The sequence below is a fragment of the Eleutherodactylus coqui genome, chromosome 5, assembly GCF_035609145.1.
Source record: "Eleutherodactylus coqui strain aEleCoq1 chromosome 5, aEleCoq1.hap1, whole genome shotgun sequence".
Classification (NCBI taxonomy): domain Eukaryota; kingdom Metazoa; phylum Chordata; class Amphibia; order Anura; family Eleutherodactylidae; genus Eleutherodactylus; species Eleutherodactylus coqui.
In genome coordinates, this window is record NC_089841.1 from 171,842,142 (window position 1) to 171,863,149 (window position 21,008).

Below are 21,008 nucleotides of genomic sequence, written 5' to 3' on the forward strand. Positions count from 1 at the left end.
GGCACTTTGTGATAAATAAGTGGGTTTTGGGTTGCAGTATAGGCACTCGGTCTCTAAAAGGTTCACCATCACTGACCTATATTATAGCTAGGTGATAATTTTGGGATTCTGGTATAAACCCCTTTTAAACTAGTTTACAGTTCTGAATGATTGTGATGTTTCATGGAAGGTTTAGAAGATTTCCCACAAATTCCAGAACCAATGAATGTATCACCTGAAGATGATGAATACATGATGGTGAATCATTGTTTTCTCCCGTGACCAAGTATGCAGCCAGACCTGCTGATTAATGCCAAATAGACAACCTTTATGTACAGAGTATCTATTCTAAGTAGGTCATGTCTGGCTTTTTAACCCTTATGTGGAAACCATGACTGTATGGAGAAGGACTTGAGAGCAATGGGGCCGGATAGCTAGTTAGGCTACAGTTCTTTCCACGCCTTAACCTTTGATACAGGTTTATCCTGTTCCATGTGTCTGCACTTCCATGAAGCTGCCAGCAGAGGGCGCTCCTCTATTCTAGTTGCTGGAATGGTTTCTGTTTTGCTTTTCAATGACTTTCTGGCAAGGAAATAAGAAGCACAAGTTTGTGGTGTCTGCAAGCATGGGGAGGTCGCTTACAGACTGGGAAGCAAAACAAGCCTCTCGTCACCACCCATAGAAACCGCATTCACTTCTCTCCTCCCCCTGTGTGAGCTAAAATTGGAATTCCCCAGCCTGACACATATAGGAACTTCCCATCAGTCATCGTGGTAGGGAGGCGGAGATTGGCTAAGGAAGTTTCTACAGATCAAGGCAGAATGGTAGGTGCAGAGGGCAGGAATGCCAGTTGTTGCCAGTGCTGGAATTGGGCATAACGGTTTTGCAGGGCTATAGTGAATCTGTACACCATAAGCTGGTCTGTGTTTTACGGAGACCATAAGGGGAAAAGATACAATATTTGTATATAAGTGCATAGCAACAGTTAAAGGCAGCAAGAAAATCCAGAGTATATGGGCGGGTGTAGAGGAGGGGCTGTTGGGGACGTTACAGAAGAGGAAGGAGATGAAAGTGCAAAACATTGACGTGCAGTAAATAGAAGATACAATTTAAATATAGTTCCAACAGGAAGTACCTAATGTCTGTCTAATGTAACTGCTGCAGACGGAGGTAGGTAGGTAGAGTCGGGGTCAGAGAAGTATTACATTTGTGACCACACAAAGAATCCAAAGCTGGAACAGGAGGGTGTTGACTTGTGCAGGGCCCAGCATCTGCCCTTTAATTAATCTATCCTTCACATTAGGCATAGACTCTTCTCCCTAAAATGCTGATGGATACGGGGGAGTGTGAAGGAGCGCAAGACGGCGACAGCATGGACGAATTTGCTGTGCCTCGAGGATCAGAAAAAGAGCTTCGAGACCAACATCAACACGTCGAGAGAATATTTGGAATCGCAATGAACATTTTAGGAGTCCTTACTCAAGATCCGTTATCCCTGCAATCCCCCGGACAGCAGCAGATGTGGGTTCAGCTTCAAGGGGACAAAAGGAACCTAGTAAAGGCCAAGGTAAGAAGGGACATGGAGGCTTAAAGAGTATTTCCCTGTAAAAAATATCAATAGGCTCTGTTCATACTTGCATTGTTGTCTTGTTGGTCACGGAATCCACAATGCATTTCCAGATGCCTCATTCATACGAGCGTTTTCCCCAATAAAACTTTGGCCAAAGATTGTGTCCATGTGAAGCATTGGATTCCAATGCATTCATTCACATGGGCGATTTTTGGGGGCAAGAAAAAAAAATCACTGTCAAATTGGCAACCGTTTTTGGTCGACGATTTTTCATGCTGGAAGCTCCTATAGACTCCTATGGGAGCTAAAAATAAAGGGAGGGAGTTTACCTGCGGCCGGTGCTCGGAAAAGAAGACAGCTGGCTTTATTTAAGCATTAGAAATCATTCCGAGGATTTCTGCCAACCGATGGAATTCCCTGCTGCAGCGTATTCATCGTGCAATATGCCCGTGTGAATGGACGAGAAAACGCTAATTAATCTGGGGACTCAATCGCAACCGGAGTAAGAACGCATTGTCCATGTGAATTAGGACTAAGATGGTTACCAACAGTACCCGGCAGACCCCATTGAGTTACAATTGAGTCCGTTTGGTCCTGTCACGGCGTCTATCCTTTATACAAGAAAAGAATTGATGGCATTATCCTTCCAGTGAACTCCGACGAGACTGAGAATGGAGGCTTTGAACAAAGCCTCTGACAGCAGTATGGGCAGAGCTTAAAGGGGTTGTCCCGCGGCAGCAAGTGGGGTTATACACTTCTGTATGGCCATATTAATGCACTTTGTAATATACATCGTGCATTAAATATTGGCCATACAGAAGTTATACACTTACCCCCTCCGGTGCTGGCGTCCCCGTCTCCATGGCGCCGACTTAAGCTGCCTTCTCCTTCCATTAGACGCGCTTGCACTGTCCGGTCTTCTGCTCTGTTGAATGGGGCCGCTCCGGCGTGCTCGCGCCAGAGAGCTGGTCTGCGCATGCGCAGAAGACATGTGAGGCGCGAGCACGCCGGAGCGGCCCCATTCAACAGAGCAGAAGACCGGACAGCGCAAGCGCGTCTAATGGAAGGAGAAGGCAGCTTTAGTCGGCGCCATGGAGACGGGGACGCCAGCATCGGAGGAGGTAAGTGTATAACTTCTGTATGGCTCATATTTAATGCACAATGTATATTACAAAGTGCATTAATATGGCCATACAGAAGTGTATAACCCCACTTGCTGCCGCGGGACAACCCCTTTAATTCTTATATGTTAAAAAAGCGGATTGTCACCCTGCTTTCTGAAATATTTGAATGGTTGTTCTGCATAATTCCAAATTTATCTCGGCGTAAAGCTGGGGTTACACAGGATGGAATTTCAGCGGAATTCTCATGGAATGGCCGAACTAAAAAAAATGCGAGAATTCCGCTGGAAAAGCGCAGCTTCAAAACCTGCAGCCTTCATCCGCGGGTTTTGGGGCTGCTTTGCTGTCGGCATTCCACTCCGGCTTTCTCTCTCCATAGAGAAGAGAAAGGCCACTGTGGAAAAGAGAAAAGAATCGACATGCTGCAAAATTGAATTCTGCGCCGGATGTCAGATTGACTGCAGCGTGTGGACGAGATTTTTGCAAAATTGCGTCCACTCTGCTGGCTAAATCTTGGGATTAGGAGCCGCGGGCGGAATTGCCGTGGAAATTCCGCCCCGTATGAACCCGGCCTATGGTCTCTGTGCATGTGATCTTTGTTTGGTGCCACTGATAAGATCATGTGAGATAACGAAAGCCACAAACTTTTTAGAAAAAGTTTAACACATGAGGATACCTTCCCAGCCTTCTCTATAAATTCCAGCTCAGGCACAGAGCAACGGGTTTTTCGGGATTACAAATTGATGACCTATCCTAAGAATAAGTCATCAATATCAGAGCAGTAGGCGTCTAACTCTAGACACCCTTACTGATCATCTGTTTAAAGTGCTTGGGCAAGCGGCTGGAATTCTTAGAAGCAAACACCTAGCGATAAGGACAGGCCATCAGTAGTGTATTCCCAGAAAATCTCTCCTAAGGGATATTCCAGTGACATACATGTAGTTAACCGGGGAATTTAGATTGCTGCACTCAGCTGTTCACATCCATGTCATACAGTTTGAGTAAAGCAGCAGTGTGCAAGCTCAACCAACAGTCCATTCAAACTTCCATAACTGGAAGGGATTCAGATTCCATTGTTTTAGCGATCTATAGAGATCCTAGCAGTTGAACCACTGATATAACGCTTATCACCTTGGTAGGTGATAAATTCTTGTTGATACAGTAACCAGGTAGATTTGCAATTTAGACGTTCAAGGTAGCTGGGTGATGTTGACTGTTGCCTAGCTTTTACATAATTACTGTCAACTTACCAATTTCAGTCAATATTTATTCTCAGTCAATAATATATGTGCATGGACATTATGAGAAGACTAAGAAATGTTTGCTTTTTCCCCTCAGGATTATATTAAAGGACTATGCACCCCGGAGTTAATTGAAGATTTTAGCTACCCACGCGAGATGCACTGTATTTTTGTAGGGTCAAGAGGCCTTTTTCTTGACTGTTTAATTCGAGCCACTTCAGCATGTATGAAACTGCAAACTCCTGGTCATATCAGAATCTCTGGTCTAGTAGAACAAGTAGTAATGGCCCAGAGTCGGATTCATACTTTTTTAGATGAAAATCTATCCAAAGCAGATCACCAAGAAGCGTCCATCAAAAGGAATTTTAAGGATCTGGTGGAGAAGCATAATGACCAGCATTCCCTGGATCTTCTAATACTCCCAACTTCTATAAAGGAACAGTTACTATTTCTAGTCGACGAGGACAAAGATCTCGGGGTAAACCAGCCAATAACCTATGAAAGAATACCTATACCAATGTCAGACACTGCAATGAGTAATCGGACGTATATTCCTTCACCTGAAGAATTACAAAATCCTAAATTTAAGAAGAGTGCAACATCTCAGCCGATGGAGATATCGAAATCGAAGTCCACTAAAAGAGTTTTGTGCCAGAGGGCCTCTGAGCCACGTGAGTTATTTACCGACAGCTCATTGGATGGCAGTAGACCTACAATGGAGAAAAACAAGGTCTACACATGTAGTCCTCATGAAGAAAAGCCTACGGTGAGGGAAAAGCTGGAACCACCAGATGATGATGATGAGTTCAAACAGATATCTGGATTGCTTGATACCATAATGGGAAAGGATGAGAGAGAGCCAGGCTCTCAAGCTCAATTTTCTTTGGGAACTCAAAAAGAGTTTAACATGCTTTTAGACTTTTTTAAGACGATGGGTTATCAGGAATCTGTAGTTCTTAAAGTACTGCATGAGAACGGGATCCAGGAACCATCAGAGATACTTGACAAAGTTAACATGGCGCAGTCTAGCTATGATCAGCTCATGGGCCAAAAGAACAGGCCAACAACGTTAAAAGGAATAGCACATACACTTTCCAGCAATGATGATGACGATGGTGATTACCTTCTAGAAGTAATGAAATCAGCTGCCAAGAACTGTGGTTATTCCCCTAGTGAAATTGTAGACATTGGAGATGGTTCTGTGACGGGACTGCTAAGGAAACTGAATGAAAAAAACAATCCGGAGGATGTTCTGATGACCGCTAAAGGAAAAAAAACGCAACAAGAAGCAGATTTATGGCTTCAGCAGAACGCCGCCGCTCAATCCCAACCTGAACCGACCTTTTCAGACTCTAGGATGGTACAATTCATTGCTGGGAAACCTGCAACATTGAGCTGTAACTTTCCAGAGGAGGATTTATTCAATGGTGGTGGCCACCAGGAACCCGTGGTTCTGGAAGACATGATAAAGAGAGATGCGAAAGAAAAACACAATGTCACTGTCGTGACTGGGGCACAGAGGTTCAATGAAGCAATGCAGACACCTTTTAAGCTAAATTTAAGAAATGAAACAGGAAATGACCAACTGAGGCATGTTATTATAGATGGCAGTAATGTGGCTAAGATGTAAGTAACAAGTCTCTACGTTCATCATAACCTTTATTGTTGCTGGTGAAATGGGAGCGTCTTCCTTACTCAGTGTGTCCTTAGAAGCGTTGTCTGGAATAGTGCAGAGCAGCTCTCGCATGTTCATGTGTCATGTAGACAGCCCATTGAGTTCTAGAGCAACCTAGATGCTTCATGGCATTGTTACGATGACATGTCAATGTAATGGAATTGAACTTGTTCTACCAGGTTCTCCAGTAAATTGCAGATGAATGCCAGCAGTACCAGGGATCACTCTGGGGATCCTTCTACTAAAAGGGGCAATTTTAAAAGGACTGTCCCACCATTAAATTTCGTATTATATAGAATGTTTGCATTTCATATGCCATTTTTAAAATATGATTCAGTGAAGAGTTATGAATACATACTTACATAGTATGACCACGCCTGATGTTTAAAGTAGTGTGTGCATCCACCGGAGTACGTGTTTACTCGCCTCACAGCCAGGTCCTTGCATAAGATAATATAGTATGTGAGGCCGAAAAAAGGACGTATGTCCATCCAGTTCAGCCTGTTATTTCTCCACCAATGTTGATCTAGAGGAAGGCAAAATAACCTTAATGAGGTAAAAGCCAGTTTTTCTCATTTAAGGGAACAAATGATCCTCTGCTACCTGTAGAGCAGCCAATACAAATAGCTTTCTAATTGTCAGGAAGAAGCAGAACCTCTGAAGTAACATGGCAGTACAGCTAGGAAGATTTGTTCTGCAGGGAAAGTAAGAAGAGACTATATTGTTAGCTGCCAGAGGGGGAAGGACACTGATTCTATCCAGAGCCCACTCTGAGTAGTATAGATTAGCAGCAGCACCAAGGTGAACATTTAAAAGGAAAAAAATGATGAAGATATTTTTAAAATGGGTGTTATCAATCTTTTCAAGATATTTGGTATAAAAATAATCACCTTAGAATAACTGTATAAAGAGCAAACAGGAATCCTCCCCTTCGATTAAAGTGACTCTCTGGGCCTGGAGAAACACAGATGCTAAGACACTACATGCTGCTGTGATGGGCCAGCACTGCTCATGCGGTCTACATAGCCCGTAGTGTCTTAGACTAATACACACTGTGCATCAGGTAGTCGGAGAAGCCGCTTTGGCCATCTGTGTTTCTGCAGGCCCGGAAGGTCGCTGTAAACCAGTTTTTCCAGTCCTATTAAACAGGACTGGTTCAGACTGTGATTTAGCCCTCTGTGGAGCGTTCTGGCAGGAGGCAACACGTGAATACTTGAAAATGGTAATTAAATGTATCCCACAGTGAAACCAACACTTTAAAAGGAATCCAACGCTGCAAACATTGGACTTTAACCAGAAATATTTTTGTTTAGGTCTTTTTGTAGGACACAATAACATATTATGGTCCTTTTACACGAGATGAGCTCTTGGGCAAACGATACCTGGTACTCATCTCAGTGATGCGGGGAGTATTGCTGGCATCGCTCATAGTGCTGCCATAGAGCGGGCAGGAAGCGTTCTCCCCCCGCCCAACTCCATTCCCTATAAGCAGGCAGTCATTCAATAGTGAACAACTGCTATTTCCATTGAACGGCTCCTCATTCAGTTTTCTGCCTGCAGAACAGAACAACTAAAAAGTTCTCGTTCAGTCGCCGTGTGCGTTTACTCAAATTCCTGCGGAAGCATGAACGATTGTGGCCGATAACCGTCCCGTGTATAAAAGCACCATTAGACTATGCTATTGTTTCTGTCACAAAAGACGTAAATAATGGAAAGCGTGTCACATAGAGTCCTATTTGAACTACATTTGCCTCCTTAACGTGAATGGATCTGCAGTGGAATACACGTGAAGACCGTTTTCAGACACTCAAACGTAACACTCTACTTGAAAGTTCAGCCAAGAGCTGAAACACAATCTGAACTAAGCCTTAAACTAACAAAAAAGTTGTACTTACCTCCTAAAACACCTGCTGCTCTTGTGTCAATGATGCCCTGGTGCTAATCCGGTCTTTGTTTATACCTCTGCAGTAATCGGTCATTGCAGCAGTGCTGTAAACCAAGACCACATGAAGAAGCCAGGGAAGTTATAGTTTATAACATACATGTATTTATATAAAATATGGACCAACAACCCAGTGCTGGGTCTCACCCCCCGTCGACCTATTTTTGAAAAAGTTGGAAATCTAGTCCTTCAGCGTTTGCTCTCTATGTGGGTGACAAAACGAGCAGGTTTTTATAACAAAGGTTAGAAAAATATGCAATAAGTTATGAAGTTTTAGCTATTTTCTTCTATTATAATTTCTTGGCACGTATCTTGAAGATCTATGAAAGTATCCCATAGGTTATTATATAGTAATGTCTTAATTGGTGCTTTTATATGGGCATAGACTAAATTAGGTTATATTTAACCTTCCATCGAATGTTTCATCCAAAGCTTCAGTCAGCAGTTCCATCAGATTTGACAGCAAGAATAGGAGATGGAAATCTCGGGAAACCCTGATGGACTCCATTCTAACTCATTGGGGTCATCTGGCACCATTGGGATTGCCTATAGGAATAACCTGCACATTCACTGCATATTTGAGCACCATTTCAATTAGTTTGTCTGCATTTTTTTTACGCACACAAAAAACAGCCAGAACGGCTGAAAAATACTGCAGTAAACGATTTCCGGTCGCGCAAATACGCTGCATATTTGCACGACCAAAATGTGCTTACAACGATGTGAGCGAGCCCTAATAATAACCCCCGTAGTGGTCGCAGTCGTAATAGTGAGCCCCATAGTGATTCCAGTAGTAAGTGTCCCTTTTATAGGTGGTCCCAGTAGTAAAAGTGACCCCATCTTGGCCGCAGTAGTAATAGTGGCCCCAGTAGTAAGTGTCCCTTATATAGGTGGCCCCAGTAGTAATAATTACCCCCATAGTGACCACAGTAGTGATAGTGGCCCGGGTAGTAATAGTGTCCTCAATTGTGGCTTCAGTAGTAATAGTGTCCCCTATATTGACCCCAGTAGTAATAGCGACCTCCCTATTTCCCTCGAGCCGGGCAGCATCCCTACAGCTATTTCACACACCCAGCAGTGCCAGAGATGGCGCACACGTACGCGGTCAGACCACGCTGTGGCCACTGGACCAGACCTGCAGAATGGGTGAGTGGAACGCTGCACGGCCGGCGGGTCACAAAAAATGAGGCGGCGGGCCATGTGTTTGACATGTGTAATAGAACCACAATGTGCAACTGTAGTATTCTATAAGGCTTTACAGTGCAATGCAATACAGAGGCACACATAGTGGCACATAAGGCACCTATGGTTCCATACATTGCTATATAGGCTCCGTGGACATAGCTCTGCAAGTCATCTTTATACTGCATGATCCAGATATCATTAGAGAATTGTGTGACTGCAAACATCAGACATTATTCTCATGCTAAAACTCAGTTAAAATCATTGGAGCAGACGAGTGCGGAATGAGTCAGATATTTCCAGTCACATAAGTATCTGTCTACGCCTGAAGAGGTTTGGGCAAACTTATCTAGAGCGGTGGTTTTCTCAAAAGTGGAATCGGTAGGGAGATATCACTGTGATGTATCTAGAGATAGCTGCGCTCGGATTTCCCCTTTAAATCAACACAGTGACTATCAGAATTACTATTCAATATCTGAAACTGCAGCTGGAAGTATATCAGCAGTCCTACTAGGAAGGGCTGAGTCCTATGAAGTCCGTTGTTGTGTTCGTAGGTGCCCTTGTCCGGATTGCTATTGTGTATTGGTATCACATAGGTGAGAGAAAAAAACAAAGACATTCACCGAAAAGGCCAAAAAAATGCAACACCTGATAGGGTGCAGAGCAGGCACAGTCGCCACAGGCCTACTCGCCGTAGGGCAGGCACAGTCGCCACAGGCCTACTCACTGTAGGGCAGGCACAATCGCTGTAAACCCTAACAGAATGCAGTCAGCCAGACTATGATATGGAGGACCAAATTGTTCAATGCAGACTAATATGCAGTCACCCACTCAACCCAGCCCAGATTGGGGAGGAGTAACTGCAAATATACATTCTGTGATTGTGCCTGCCCTACGGCGAATGTGCCTGTGGCAACTGTGCCTGCTCTGCAGCCTATCAGGTGTTGCATTTTTTGGCCTTTTCAGTGAATGTCTTTGTTTTTTTCCTCTCACCCCTGTGATTTTGATGTAGTTAATAGTGAGATAGTGTAGGTTCTGATGGACGTGTTGTGGCCCGTTAGCCTATGCGTTTTGGCCAAAATGCAGAACTAACATCCACATTTATTAGTATGTATCAGTCTTTTTTGTATGCAGTTTGCTAGAGATTTTGGGGGGAGCCCAAGATGCCAGTCAGTGTGGCCCACTTTGGAGAAACAGGGCAACCCACTGCTTGTCAGTGAGAGGTTCTATCCTGTATGGTGGGGCACACACATCTGTGGCTGGCTTCTTTGGTATTGTTCACATCAGAGGCGTAACTTGAAGCTTCTGGGCCCCAATGCAAAATCTGTAACAGGGCCCCCAAATATAATGCTTTATTCATAGTACTGGGCTCCCTATATGGAGAACGGAGGCCTTATGGGCCCCCTAAGGCTCCTGGGCCCGGGTGCAACCGCATCACCTGCATCCGCTATAGTTACGCCACTGGTTGACATGTGCGGGCTATGTTTGTTTGCAGTCGTTCCTCCCCAATCTGGGCTAGGTTGAGTGGGGGTCTGCACTTTAGTCTGCACTGAACAATTTGCTCCTCCATATCATAGTCTGGCTGACTGCATTCTGTTAGGGTTCACGGCGATTGCGCCTGCCCTACAGCGAGTGTGCCTATTATGTATTGGTCACCTACTCACCCTGTAGTGATATAGCTCTATAAGCGAATATAGTCGCTATTTATGTGCTCCGAGTATTCAAATAACCGGTGACTTCTGCTTTTGTCTCTTGCTCCTCTCACTTTCTTCTGTTCGCTTTGAAATGTGAACCTGATACTTTCCATGACTCATTCAACAACTCGTTGCAACTACAGCCAGTTCATGCTTCAATACGTATTAAATATCAAGATAAGTGTATTTTGGCCTCCAATTTACTGGATCCGTAATAATTTACTGTTTCCAGTCAATAACAGGGCTTCTTCATTTTGTCATGATCAAGCGGTCAATGATGAGTAATTATGAAGGAGTAACAAGTTAGGGGGGGGGCGCGATAATGACGAGTTGGCAAATGTCAGACTGAATTGTCTATTTAGTTTATTATATGCTAAACAGAGAAGGTGGGAATGGATCTAAGGATTTCCCCCAAATCCAGTACATCCTTCATCTCTTACAAGTTGTAGTCCACATTGTGACCATTTTTGCCAACATACAGTGTGTTACACATGTAGTTGTCCCGCAACAAACCATGGTAAGTAATGCAGCAGAAATTCAGATGTCAAAAGGAGAAAACTGCAGCAAGTCTGCAAAAAAACCTTAAAATATGCTGCAAAATACAAGCCAGAAAAACAAGTGTTTCCAAACCATAAGAAGGTATATGGAACATTTACTAATGAATTGACACCATCTAATATCCGTTTCCTGTGTCTTCAGCCTCCTTCTCTCGTTGCTATTTGTGATGATGATACCTGACAAGTGTTGATACAAAGTTTCAGAATGATGTTTGCACAGTCGCTGTTATAAATGAGCGCTGTTTACTGCAGTTACCTCTTTTCAGCATTTCATTTCTTTGCATATCATCCGCTGCTTTGAATTTACGATTGCCCATACAGTCTTATCTATTCAGAGCAGAGATCATGTGTAATAAGTAAATAAAGGTGTAGGACATGCAGTGACTGATATGGGTTGATGTACTATGTGCATTACTCATAGAACAGCCAGAAACTCTTAAATCATTCTTTGCTCCCCCTATAGACATGGTCTCCATCGGTTTTTCTCCTGCCGTGGCATCGCACTAGCTGTACAATACTTCTGGGACAGAGGACATCGCGACATCACGGTTTTTGTGCCCCAGTGGAGGATGAAGAAGGATAGCAAGGCTAAAGGTAAGCATCTAAAAGAATCCGTCACTTGATCTCAAATATTAAGTTCTAACGTTTCATCTCGGTAGATACACAGGAAAGCGCAGCAAGTCCAGCGTAGGGTAAAAACTCTTTCTCTTTATTGAACAATCCGGACAGACATGGAGGAACAAGAAGTATGTGTCGTCTTGCATGTATCAGGCAAGCATGTTGTCCTTAATCATAGACGCCAAGGCACATGTGAGAAACCTCTATCTGTCAGATTATGCAGAAATATCTTCCTTTATTGCGCGCCGACAAGGATTTTGCCAGAATTCTTGTTTCCAGCTGCAAATTTGTAGCTAGAGAAGCGCACACCTTGCGACATTTATTATCACCCAGTACGATTATTGACCATCGAATTAAATTGTCCTCCCTGCTTCGCTATTCAGACTGTGTGAAATGTGGACATAATACATGTATTTGTTGCTCCATTTTTCACACTACAAAAAACTTTGTGTCGCATCACGAAAAAAACTTTCAGCATAGCTCAATATATAAACCATAATACTACTTTTGTGGTTTAATCTCATTACATGTCTATCCTGCCAAGTGCAGAATGTTGGATGTCTGCAGTTGAAAAACTAGGATAAGAAGACATACATCTGATAAGGAACATGCTGGAAGAAGAAATGTATCGGCTGTTCCATCCTATTTCTTTTTGGTTCATAAAGGAGATTTTTCCTCTCTACAAGCCTGCAGTATTGAAAGAGTTAACTGCCCATTATGGGGTGGAGATCATCATCACAAGCTTCTTGATAGAGAGGCATTTTGGATGCATATTTTGCAAACCTATGAGCCGCGCAGTATGAACCGCCGACTTGATTTTTTTCTTGCACCATTCGTTATTTTTATTTTCCTTGTAATTGTATCTTGCCTCTGGTGTCATGTGTTCTTGTTTCAAGCACCCCATTGGCTACCTACATGTGCCTTGATGTCTGTAATTTAGGGCAACATGTTTGCCTGAAACATGTAAGACGGCACATGCCCTCTATCCTTCCATGTCTGTCTGGATTGTTCAATACAAAGAGTTTTTACCCTATTCTGGACCTACTGCCTCTTCCTGTCCATCTGTTGTGGTTTCCAGCCAGTCCTTGAGTGGGAGCGACTGCAGAGGAGTTGGTTTCTGGTTGTGTTTTATGTCAATAAATATGTGCCGGATACCACAAGGAAGTGGATTTTCACATGGTGTACCTGGTGCTACCAATATTACCTTTATAGACTAAGTATTACCGATGTCCATGTTTCAGTGATTGGCTAGAGAACAGAATTCGAGTTCATTCATCCACACTTATAGATTAAATTGACACACTGTCAGTTTTCATACCTAGTGGCAGTGAATTGTTTTCTATTTGTAGTGCAGACTGTGAGGGTTTGCTGGATGTTTTTGGTGCATTTGTGGTGCGACTTGTAGCCAGGTCTAAATGAAATAATATTATCATACACTTGGGTTGACTAGTTTACTGACATTTTGGAGCAAAAATAATAGCTAAATGCTGTTCAGAAGCCTCAAAGTATAAAAGAATCCCCGCCCCAATTCCCCTGCCTACACCACCAACATTGAAGGTACCTTTAGGCTGTTGGGTTCTCACACGCTGGAATCCCGGCGGAAATCTCGCGGTTTGGCCGCAGCTAAAAACCGCAAGATTTCTGCCGGGAAAGCGCTGCTTCAAAACCCACGGTACTTAGCTGCGGGTTTTGAAGCGGCCTGGCTGTTCGCTTTTTGATTGCGGCCGGCGCTCTCATAGAGGGGAGCGCAGCCGCAGCTAAAAAATTTTTTTAAATGGACATGCTGCGGCCAGTGAATCAGCTCCGCCGCGACAGATTCGCCGTCCCGTGTGGACGAGATTTCTGAGAAATCTCGTCCACATGGCTGGCTAATCCCGGGGTTAGCGGCTGCAGGCGGACTTGCAGCGGCGAAATTCCGGCCGGAATTTCCACGGAAATCTGCCCTGCGTGAACCCAGCCTTAGGCTCCTTTCAGACGAGCCGATTATTGTTTGAATAAACAAACAAGCGAGTGACATTCTCTCCAGCTCATTAGCTCTTGAGCAGCCTGTTTATACAGGCAGATACATCGTTGGCTCGTTCAATCAAGAAGCCGGTCAGAATCGTTCAGTCTTTCACATTTTGTATAAGCCAATGAGAAGCACCGAACGAGTCAACGATGATTTTTATGCCTGCAGAAAATGAATGATGAACGATTATTGTTTGTCGTTCAGTCGTGGGCCTGCGTTTAGGCCGAATGATTATCATTCACTTTTGCTCATTTGAACAATTTTTTGAATGATAATCATTCCATCTAAAGGGACCTTTACATAAAGCAAATGTGGTTCTGATAGTAGGTCTGAAAATTTGTTGAAGCGTGCAAACAGTCATTAATTTGCTTCCACACAGAGCAATGTTTGTTCATTAATTGTTTACCGAGGGATCATTCAGAGATCTCCATGCAAATTCCTTCGTAATTCATTCATACAAATGATTGGGACTTCACACCAGAAGACTTTTTATCAACCACCGACTATTTTCTTGGTGAGCTTGAAACAAAACGACCAACAAATCATCGCTCGTCACCTTGTCGGTGGCCATGTTTACACCGAACAACTATCGACTGAGTTCGCTCTTAATTTTTCGGCCAGTAGTCGCCCCGTAAAGAGGTACCTCAACTATGCAGGGAATGTCAGTCCTGTGTTTACTTAAGGCCCATGCCCCGTGACATCAATCAACCCATGCCTTGTTCCACATGGAGCAACATAAGACCTTCTGTGCTGTTTCATGGTTATTCCACATGGAATCTTATGCTCTATATTAATATCTAAACATATATCTGAAATAAAACCACAGACACCAGCATGGATTTGAAAGGCCGCGGCCTTTTCGTTTAATTGGGGTTACCTTATAAATATTAATAACTCAAAAACCCAACATATATAACACGTCCTACATACTCACGTCTACACCAATAACCAATCTGTAATCCATCTTTATACCCACCCACAGGAGTCGGGCAGCATTCCCCCATGTAAACATGCAGTGACAGGGCGGAAGCTAAACAAGAGGGCGGCTGGGCGGGCGGGACAATCTTGTGGTGCTGTATAAAAAAACTGAAGCCCCCGTCCTTTCAGGACCTCCTTATATCAGCTTTCTCTCACAATCACTCCCACCAATCAGCTCTTGTTCCTAGGGCCCGAGCTTCACAGAAGGATCCCTCAGGCTTCTTCCCGCCATTTTCTTCAGACCAATCACCATCCATCCTAGGACTCCAACGTTTCCCCAGCAACCTCCAGAACCTTCCATCCCTGTAGTGAACTCAAAGAACAGCTATTAAATCTATATATATAAAGACGAAAGCCCTCACTGACTGACTCACCACTAATTCTCCAACTTCCCGATGTCATAGAAACTTGAAATTTGGCACAAGCATAGATTATGTCCAAAATAGGAAAAGTAAACGGGTCCCAACTCGATTATTCAATTCTAAGCGCAAAAGAATTAGCGTCCAAATTTTACGTACGTAATCTAATTCTCTCACTTCCTGATGTCATTTTATATAAAGGAAACGTCGCATGGTTACCTCCACGTGGTGTTTCCTGGGTAACGCAAAGAACCATGCAAAATGGTGAACATATTTTTTCCCTCAGTATCTCTAAAGTAACCACGGCTTCATAAGATTTTCCGTGTGAACACCAGTACCAAATTAACTCGGGCGAAGCTGGGTAGATCAGCTAGTACCTAATAAGCCAATACTCCAATAATTAACGCCCAAAAAACCTTTTAAAAACCATTTCCACTCAGATTCCATGAGGCCTCCGTTCCTAATTGGCCTTTGGACGTACACTGTATTTGCAGAATAACCGTGAGAGCGCAATAATAATATCCCACTTACAATTCCCCATATGATTGTACCAGCCTCATAGTAATGGCCTTTCTGGGACATTTCCAAGTATCTACAACTGTCTCGCTGAATCCTCGAATTTTGTTAAGACACGGACATTCTGCTGCAGGTTGGATGTAGATGCCGTTAAGCTTTTCTGCATATGTTCATAAAGGTCTTTAGTCCATCCAACCATATAGCAAAATACAAATATTAATTAGTTTAAAAAAAAGTTAGGAAGAATTCATATGATTTTAACCCTTTATAACACTGACTGCAAATCTTCTGTGTGCATGACCACTTTCTGTCTCCTCATAGAGCAGCACTTCCTAACGGAGTTGAATGATCTTGGGCTTCTCTCCTTTACCCCTTCAAGAACCGTTGAAGGCAAAAGAATCACATCTTATGATGACAGGTAACACTGAATGTTGCAGCATGAGCAACCTGCGGGCGGAATAATCAATATAAAGTACAGGTTAGGTGGCAGTTTGTAGGCAGGACACACAACTGTGTGAGACAGTTTACTTGTGGTTCTACTGGCATCAACATACATTCTTCAAGTAAATGATAAATGTTGTGTGAATAATGCACCATTTCACCGTGATGGGGACAAATAAAATCCAAGGTAACCCTCTTCCATTCGAGAGGAGGGAAGGTGAGGAGTACTTCTATTACACCAAACACGATTGATGATCAACTTTCAGGATCATTAGGCACCCGCTGTCATTGCCGCTAAACACAGGAGTACGGAACGAAACCTGCTGCTCCGACCCCTGAGTAGTGGCCGACGCTTGTAACTGCAGGCTGGGGACTCATTTAAATCAATGGCAGCTACACCTGCAGTTACAAGCATCAGGCTCTACACAGGGGTCAGAGATGCAACTTCTGCTCCGTATCCCAGTTTAGAGCAGCAATGGTAGCGGGTGCCCAATCAGCCGAGTGACGAACCCCTGCCTAGCAACTATTGATGACCTTTCCTGAGGATAGGTCATCAATCGTATTTCCCTGGAAAACCCTTTTAAATAGTCTGAAGACTCTGCTGAAATTAGAAGGCAGTGGAATATGAGGAGTCACATTTCTCTCACGGCCGTGCAGTCATTTCCCGGTGTGATTACATTGGATTGGCTTAATAGTATTTCTGTGTTATAATTTAGGACTGTTTTACAACTTACTGCTGTGGAACATTAGGAACAATTTATTTAGTGATTACATTTAAGCTCTATTCATGGTTTATGGTCTTTGTTAGGACTATAAAAAACATAACAGGGGCGCACAAACTTTTTTGGTCCAAGGGCCAGCTGAGAGATTGAACCCAATGGGCACAATAAAGCTTAAAGGGGCATTACCCTGTGAGATAGTGTTGACCTATTGAGAGTATATTACAAAAATGTCTGATAGGCACTAGTTCCATTTCTAGGACTCCATCCTATTGGAAAAATAGGGGTCTCCTTCTTCCCTCCAAAAATGAAACACGCATTCATAGAGCTTTCTCCATAGGATGTAGCGACTGGAATGGTCTACTATTTTACCAGTCGCATAAAACTACAATAGAGATAGCCACATGCATGCATGGCCACCTCTCCGCCTCACCTACTCTTTATGGAAGTGCCATGCAGGGATCAGCAGACACCATTCTGCATGATATGTGGGGATCCCATCAATACTTACCCATCCCTGCTCTTGTACTACTTGCCACTTCTCTTCCATCTGACTTGAAAATTCTATGTGAGCAGCTACCCAACAGACTGGTATGAGGCCACACAGTATGGCATCCCAGGCAGCGTGTAGCTGCAGGATTTGCACCCCTGATAGATAGCAATATATAGTGTAACTTTCTTATATGTTTTTGGGGATGAATGCTTACCTGAATTCTGTCTCCTGATCTGTGATTTAGGTATTCAGGTCCAAGTGATACACATTTCCATTATGGTTGTGTACATGATACCTCATTTAAAGGATTTTCTATGTAGCTTTCAAATTTATGACTTCATTAAGATGTGAATGGAGCCTTTATAGTTCATCATTCATTATTGTTCATTCTAGCTTGATTAAACAGATGACTTTACTGTCTGCTCCAACGCAGGTTCATGCTACAACTAGCGGAGAGGACAGATGGCGTAATAGTCACCAATGATTACCTACGGGATATTTTTGCAGAATCTCATGCTTGGCAGAATATCATTAAGGACAGGTATATAGAAAGACAACGTAAAGTTCTCTTCAAAGACACAGTGTATATTTTACTGTATCAAATACATTCTTTTATTTCATATTTCGGGACTATCTAGATTGCTACAGTTCACCTTTGTTGGAGACATCTTTATGGTTCCAGATGACCCTCTAGGGAGAAATGGGCCACCTTTGGACAAGTTCCTTACAAAGAATTCTTTACCCAAGTGAGTTTTTCTTTAATTTACGTATCATTGCAAAGGAAAAAAATCAATGTCAATATCTACCTATATACTAATACAAAGATATACAGGGGGAGGGGCAAACATCACTTCCCAGCAGAGTCAGATCGCTATTATGGAGGAGCATTGCAAAAGTGCAAGATACTGAGGAACAACCATTCACATACCTACTAAATATTGGGGGGGGGGGGGGGGGCTGAACCATATGTGATGTCATTAAGAGATTGTAAGCTTGTGTGGTGCACTACATGTATCAATGGGACTGGTACCCTTTGTATGCCTTATCTATGTGCAAGTATAATACTAAGCACCCCCCTCCTTCCCAATATAAGGTAGGTTTCTGAGTGGTTGTTCTTCAGTATCTTGCATTTGTGCAATGCTCCTCTGTATATCAATCTGCCAGTCTTCATTTTGCTGGGAAGTGGTGTTTGTACCTGACCTCGTATAACTTTGTATTAGTATATAGGTATATATGGCCGCTGGCAGTTGGGTTTTTACCTTTTTCTAGCAGTTTGTAGTAATATCTGCATAGTATTACAGTCTTGCTAACTATATTTTCTGTACGTAGGGTCAAATCTAAAGGTCATTCATTTGCTGGACGAAGGGCTGCCCAAGCTCAACCAAAACCCTCTTCTCAAACAGAGGTTCTCAACCTTCGAGACAGAAAACCAGTTGGATATAAGGAGAAAGAAGACACGGGTGTACGTTCCCACACAGACACTGAGAGGCTCAGAACTGAGCTTTTAAGTATATTTCCTTTTCAGAACATTAAAGTGGATTTTATACTTCAAAAGGAGCCCCACCTGAATGATCTCAACAAGCTCTCCGAACTCATCATAAATCTCAAGTTCTGAGACGAGAATCACCAAGAGAGTTTTTACACCTCAACAAACACTGCTGAACCCTGAATGGGAGCCACTAAGGAGGTCGGCTCTGGATTATTTATTGGTCTTTACAAGACCTCGTCGACTCATGTTTAATACATAGGACTTACCGGGCTTTCAGAGCTTACCTTACAAAATGTGTTTGGAACCCGCAGTTTTATCAACCAATTTCCTATTGTGTTCAGATGTCAAAAGAGAATGGAATTAAATGAAATGTATGTGATGTTAGTGATGGGAGGCGTTTCCAAAAGTCCAACAAATAATGAGCCGTGTAACGTGGATATCGGCCACTTGACGTGTGGCATAATAATAATAATAATGTATAGTTGTGGTTTCTCTGCATTATGATTTGTATGTTTGGTGTAAATTTTCATATCTTAAATAAAAGCTCTATTTTTAAATGGTGTTTCCAGTCATCTGCATTACCTTCCAAAAAGTGCCAATCAAACTTTCGCATTAGCTTTTTTGAGACCCCAGCGATGACATGTCACACCTAGTAGAATAAAGGTCCAATAAGACACAACGATTATCGCTCAAAAGCGGTCTTTTGAGCGATAATCATTGTGTGTAGCTGCACTTATATCGTGCAGTTTTCGTTAAGCCGTTGCTCATCATTGTCTTTCAGTGTGCTGAAATATCAGCGATCAGTTATCAGGGATACAGCTGATACTATTGTTTCAGCTGTATCCCGCTCCCTAATGACAGGCAGGGTATTAAGAAAAGAGCGGTCCAGCTGTGTTCTCCATACCCCCCCCCCCCTCAGAGCCAGGCTAACAGCCGGGCGCTCCGAGAAGAAAATAGCTGGATGCAGAAGACAAGCAGGGACACCACGCTTGTCATCTGCAGCCTCCGCTCAGAGTGGTCGGCTGTATAACAACCAGGCGCTCCGAGCGGGGGAACAGCTGGATGCAGAAGACAAGCGGCCCCGCTTGTCTTCTGCATCCTCTGCTCAGTGCGCAAGGTGATGGCTCAACGTTTGAGCGATCATCTTGCGCTGTAAATGACACAATGATTATCGCTCAAAAGACATCTTTTGAGCAATCATCATTGTGTCTAAATGGGCCTTTAAGGACACTGGAATAAATGGGCTTGTTTAATGTCAATTGGTAAAATGTATGCATAATGTGTGTCACACTGACTATTTTAGAGAATATCTAAACACTATTAATTCATTTTTCCCTTCGTCATCATGACAGCATACGCTTGGAGGTTGCTCACCTGCTGACCTGATGGGACAGGAAAAGGCAGAGCATAAAAGAAACCTCCCCTCCACCAGTGTTTTTCCTGTCCATTCAGGACAGCAACGGCAGAGCTCCAGCGACGCTGTCCCATGCCGGAGAAGGACTTACCGGCGAAGCGGCGGCGTTTTTCTTCGGGCAGCCCCGGCAACCCCAGTGGGAAGGACCCCATCTGGGCGCTTTCCGGGGACTGCGTGGGCCGGGGTCCAAGTACGGGCTGCCGACACCACTGCGGCCGTCATTTCAGGCGGCGGCCGCCATCTCTGGGTCCAGGGCCGAGCAGCAGCGTTCCTCAAGGGGGCGTGGCCTCAGCGGAGCTCCGGGAGTGACGCGGTGACGTCAGACGCTCCGCAAGGGGGCGTGGTCTAGCGTGAAAGTGGGCGTGGCTTAGAGCGGCTGGCGCCGGATTCAAATTTTTAAAGCTCCTCAACACCAGGGAAGCAGGTGGTGTTTCTTCACGCCGGGAATCGATCCTAAGTACAGGAGTTGATCCCACAAGCAAGCGCAGGATGTCGGCCAGAGAGGACCCAGAGAATCTCCAAACTGTAAGTGGTCCAGTGGGCCAACCTACAGACACCTGCACTACATACACTTCCTTACTAACAGAGTTCTCCCTCGTCATTTCAGGACAGGGATACTCAAAAACCTAGGGAGGCTAGGAGGAGGAGTAAAAAGTGTCCAGTGTGCTTGGCCAAACTCGACGACTCCTACACCAAAACATTATGTGCCGTTTGTTCTGCAAAAATTCTGCAGGAGGAAAAATCTTCCCTCATGTCCGAAATTCGGTCGGTCGTCCGGGAAGAAGTTCAGTCCTCCCTCTCGGACCTCCAACCTGGGCCCTCAGGGGTTACACGAAGGTCTGCTCCGGCTGTGTCAGAGTCCGACTCTGACATGGCGGAAGATTTGGAGTATGAAAATCCTGGGGAAGTGTTGCAGGAGGAGAAAAAGTACCTTTTTTCCACCGCTGACATGGATCAACTTTTAAAAGCTGTACGTAGAACCATGCAGGTGGAGGAAGATGTGCAGCAACCC

The 21,008-nt window shown here is 43.9% G+C and overlaps 1 protein-coding gene across 3 annotated transcripts; it reads left to right on the forward strand.

The window, feature by feature from the left end:
* Positions 1-593: 593 nt before the first annotated feature.
* LOC136628079 (protein KHNYN-like) lies at positions 594-19,139 on the forward strand. 3 transcript variants are annotated; one of them, XM_066603702.1, is made up of 8 exons: positions 594-803; positions 1,283-1,546; positions 4,009-5,537; positions 11,425-11,555; positions 15,762-15,858; positions 17,527-17,634; positions 17,732-17,839; positions 18,423-19,139. In XM_066603702.1, exons 2-8 carry the CDS (start codon positions 1,304-1,306, stop codon positions 18,706-18,708), a joined length of 2,502 nt encoding a protein of 833 aa, XP_066459799.1. In that variant the 5' UTR covers positions 594-803; positions 1,283-1,303; the 3' UTR covers positions 18,709-19,139. The 3 variants fall into 3 exon arrangements, with proteins under 3 accessions (XP_066459799.1, XP_066459801.1, XP_066459800.1); XM_066603704.1 differs by lacking the exon at positions 594-803 and adding an exon at positions 813-1,153; XM_066603703.1 differs by lacking the exon at positions 594-803 and adding an exon at positions 813-1,149.
* Positions 19,140-21,008: the final 1,869 nt, after the last annotated feature.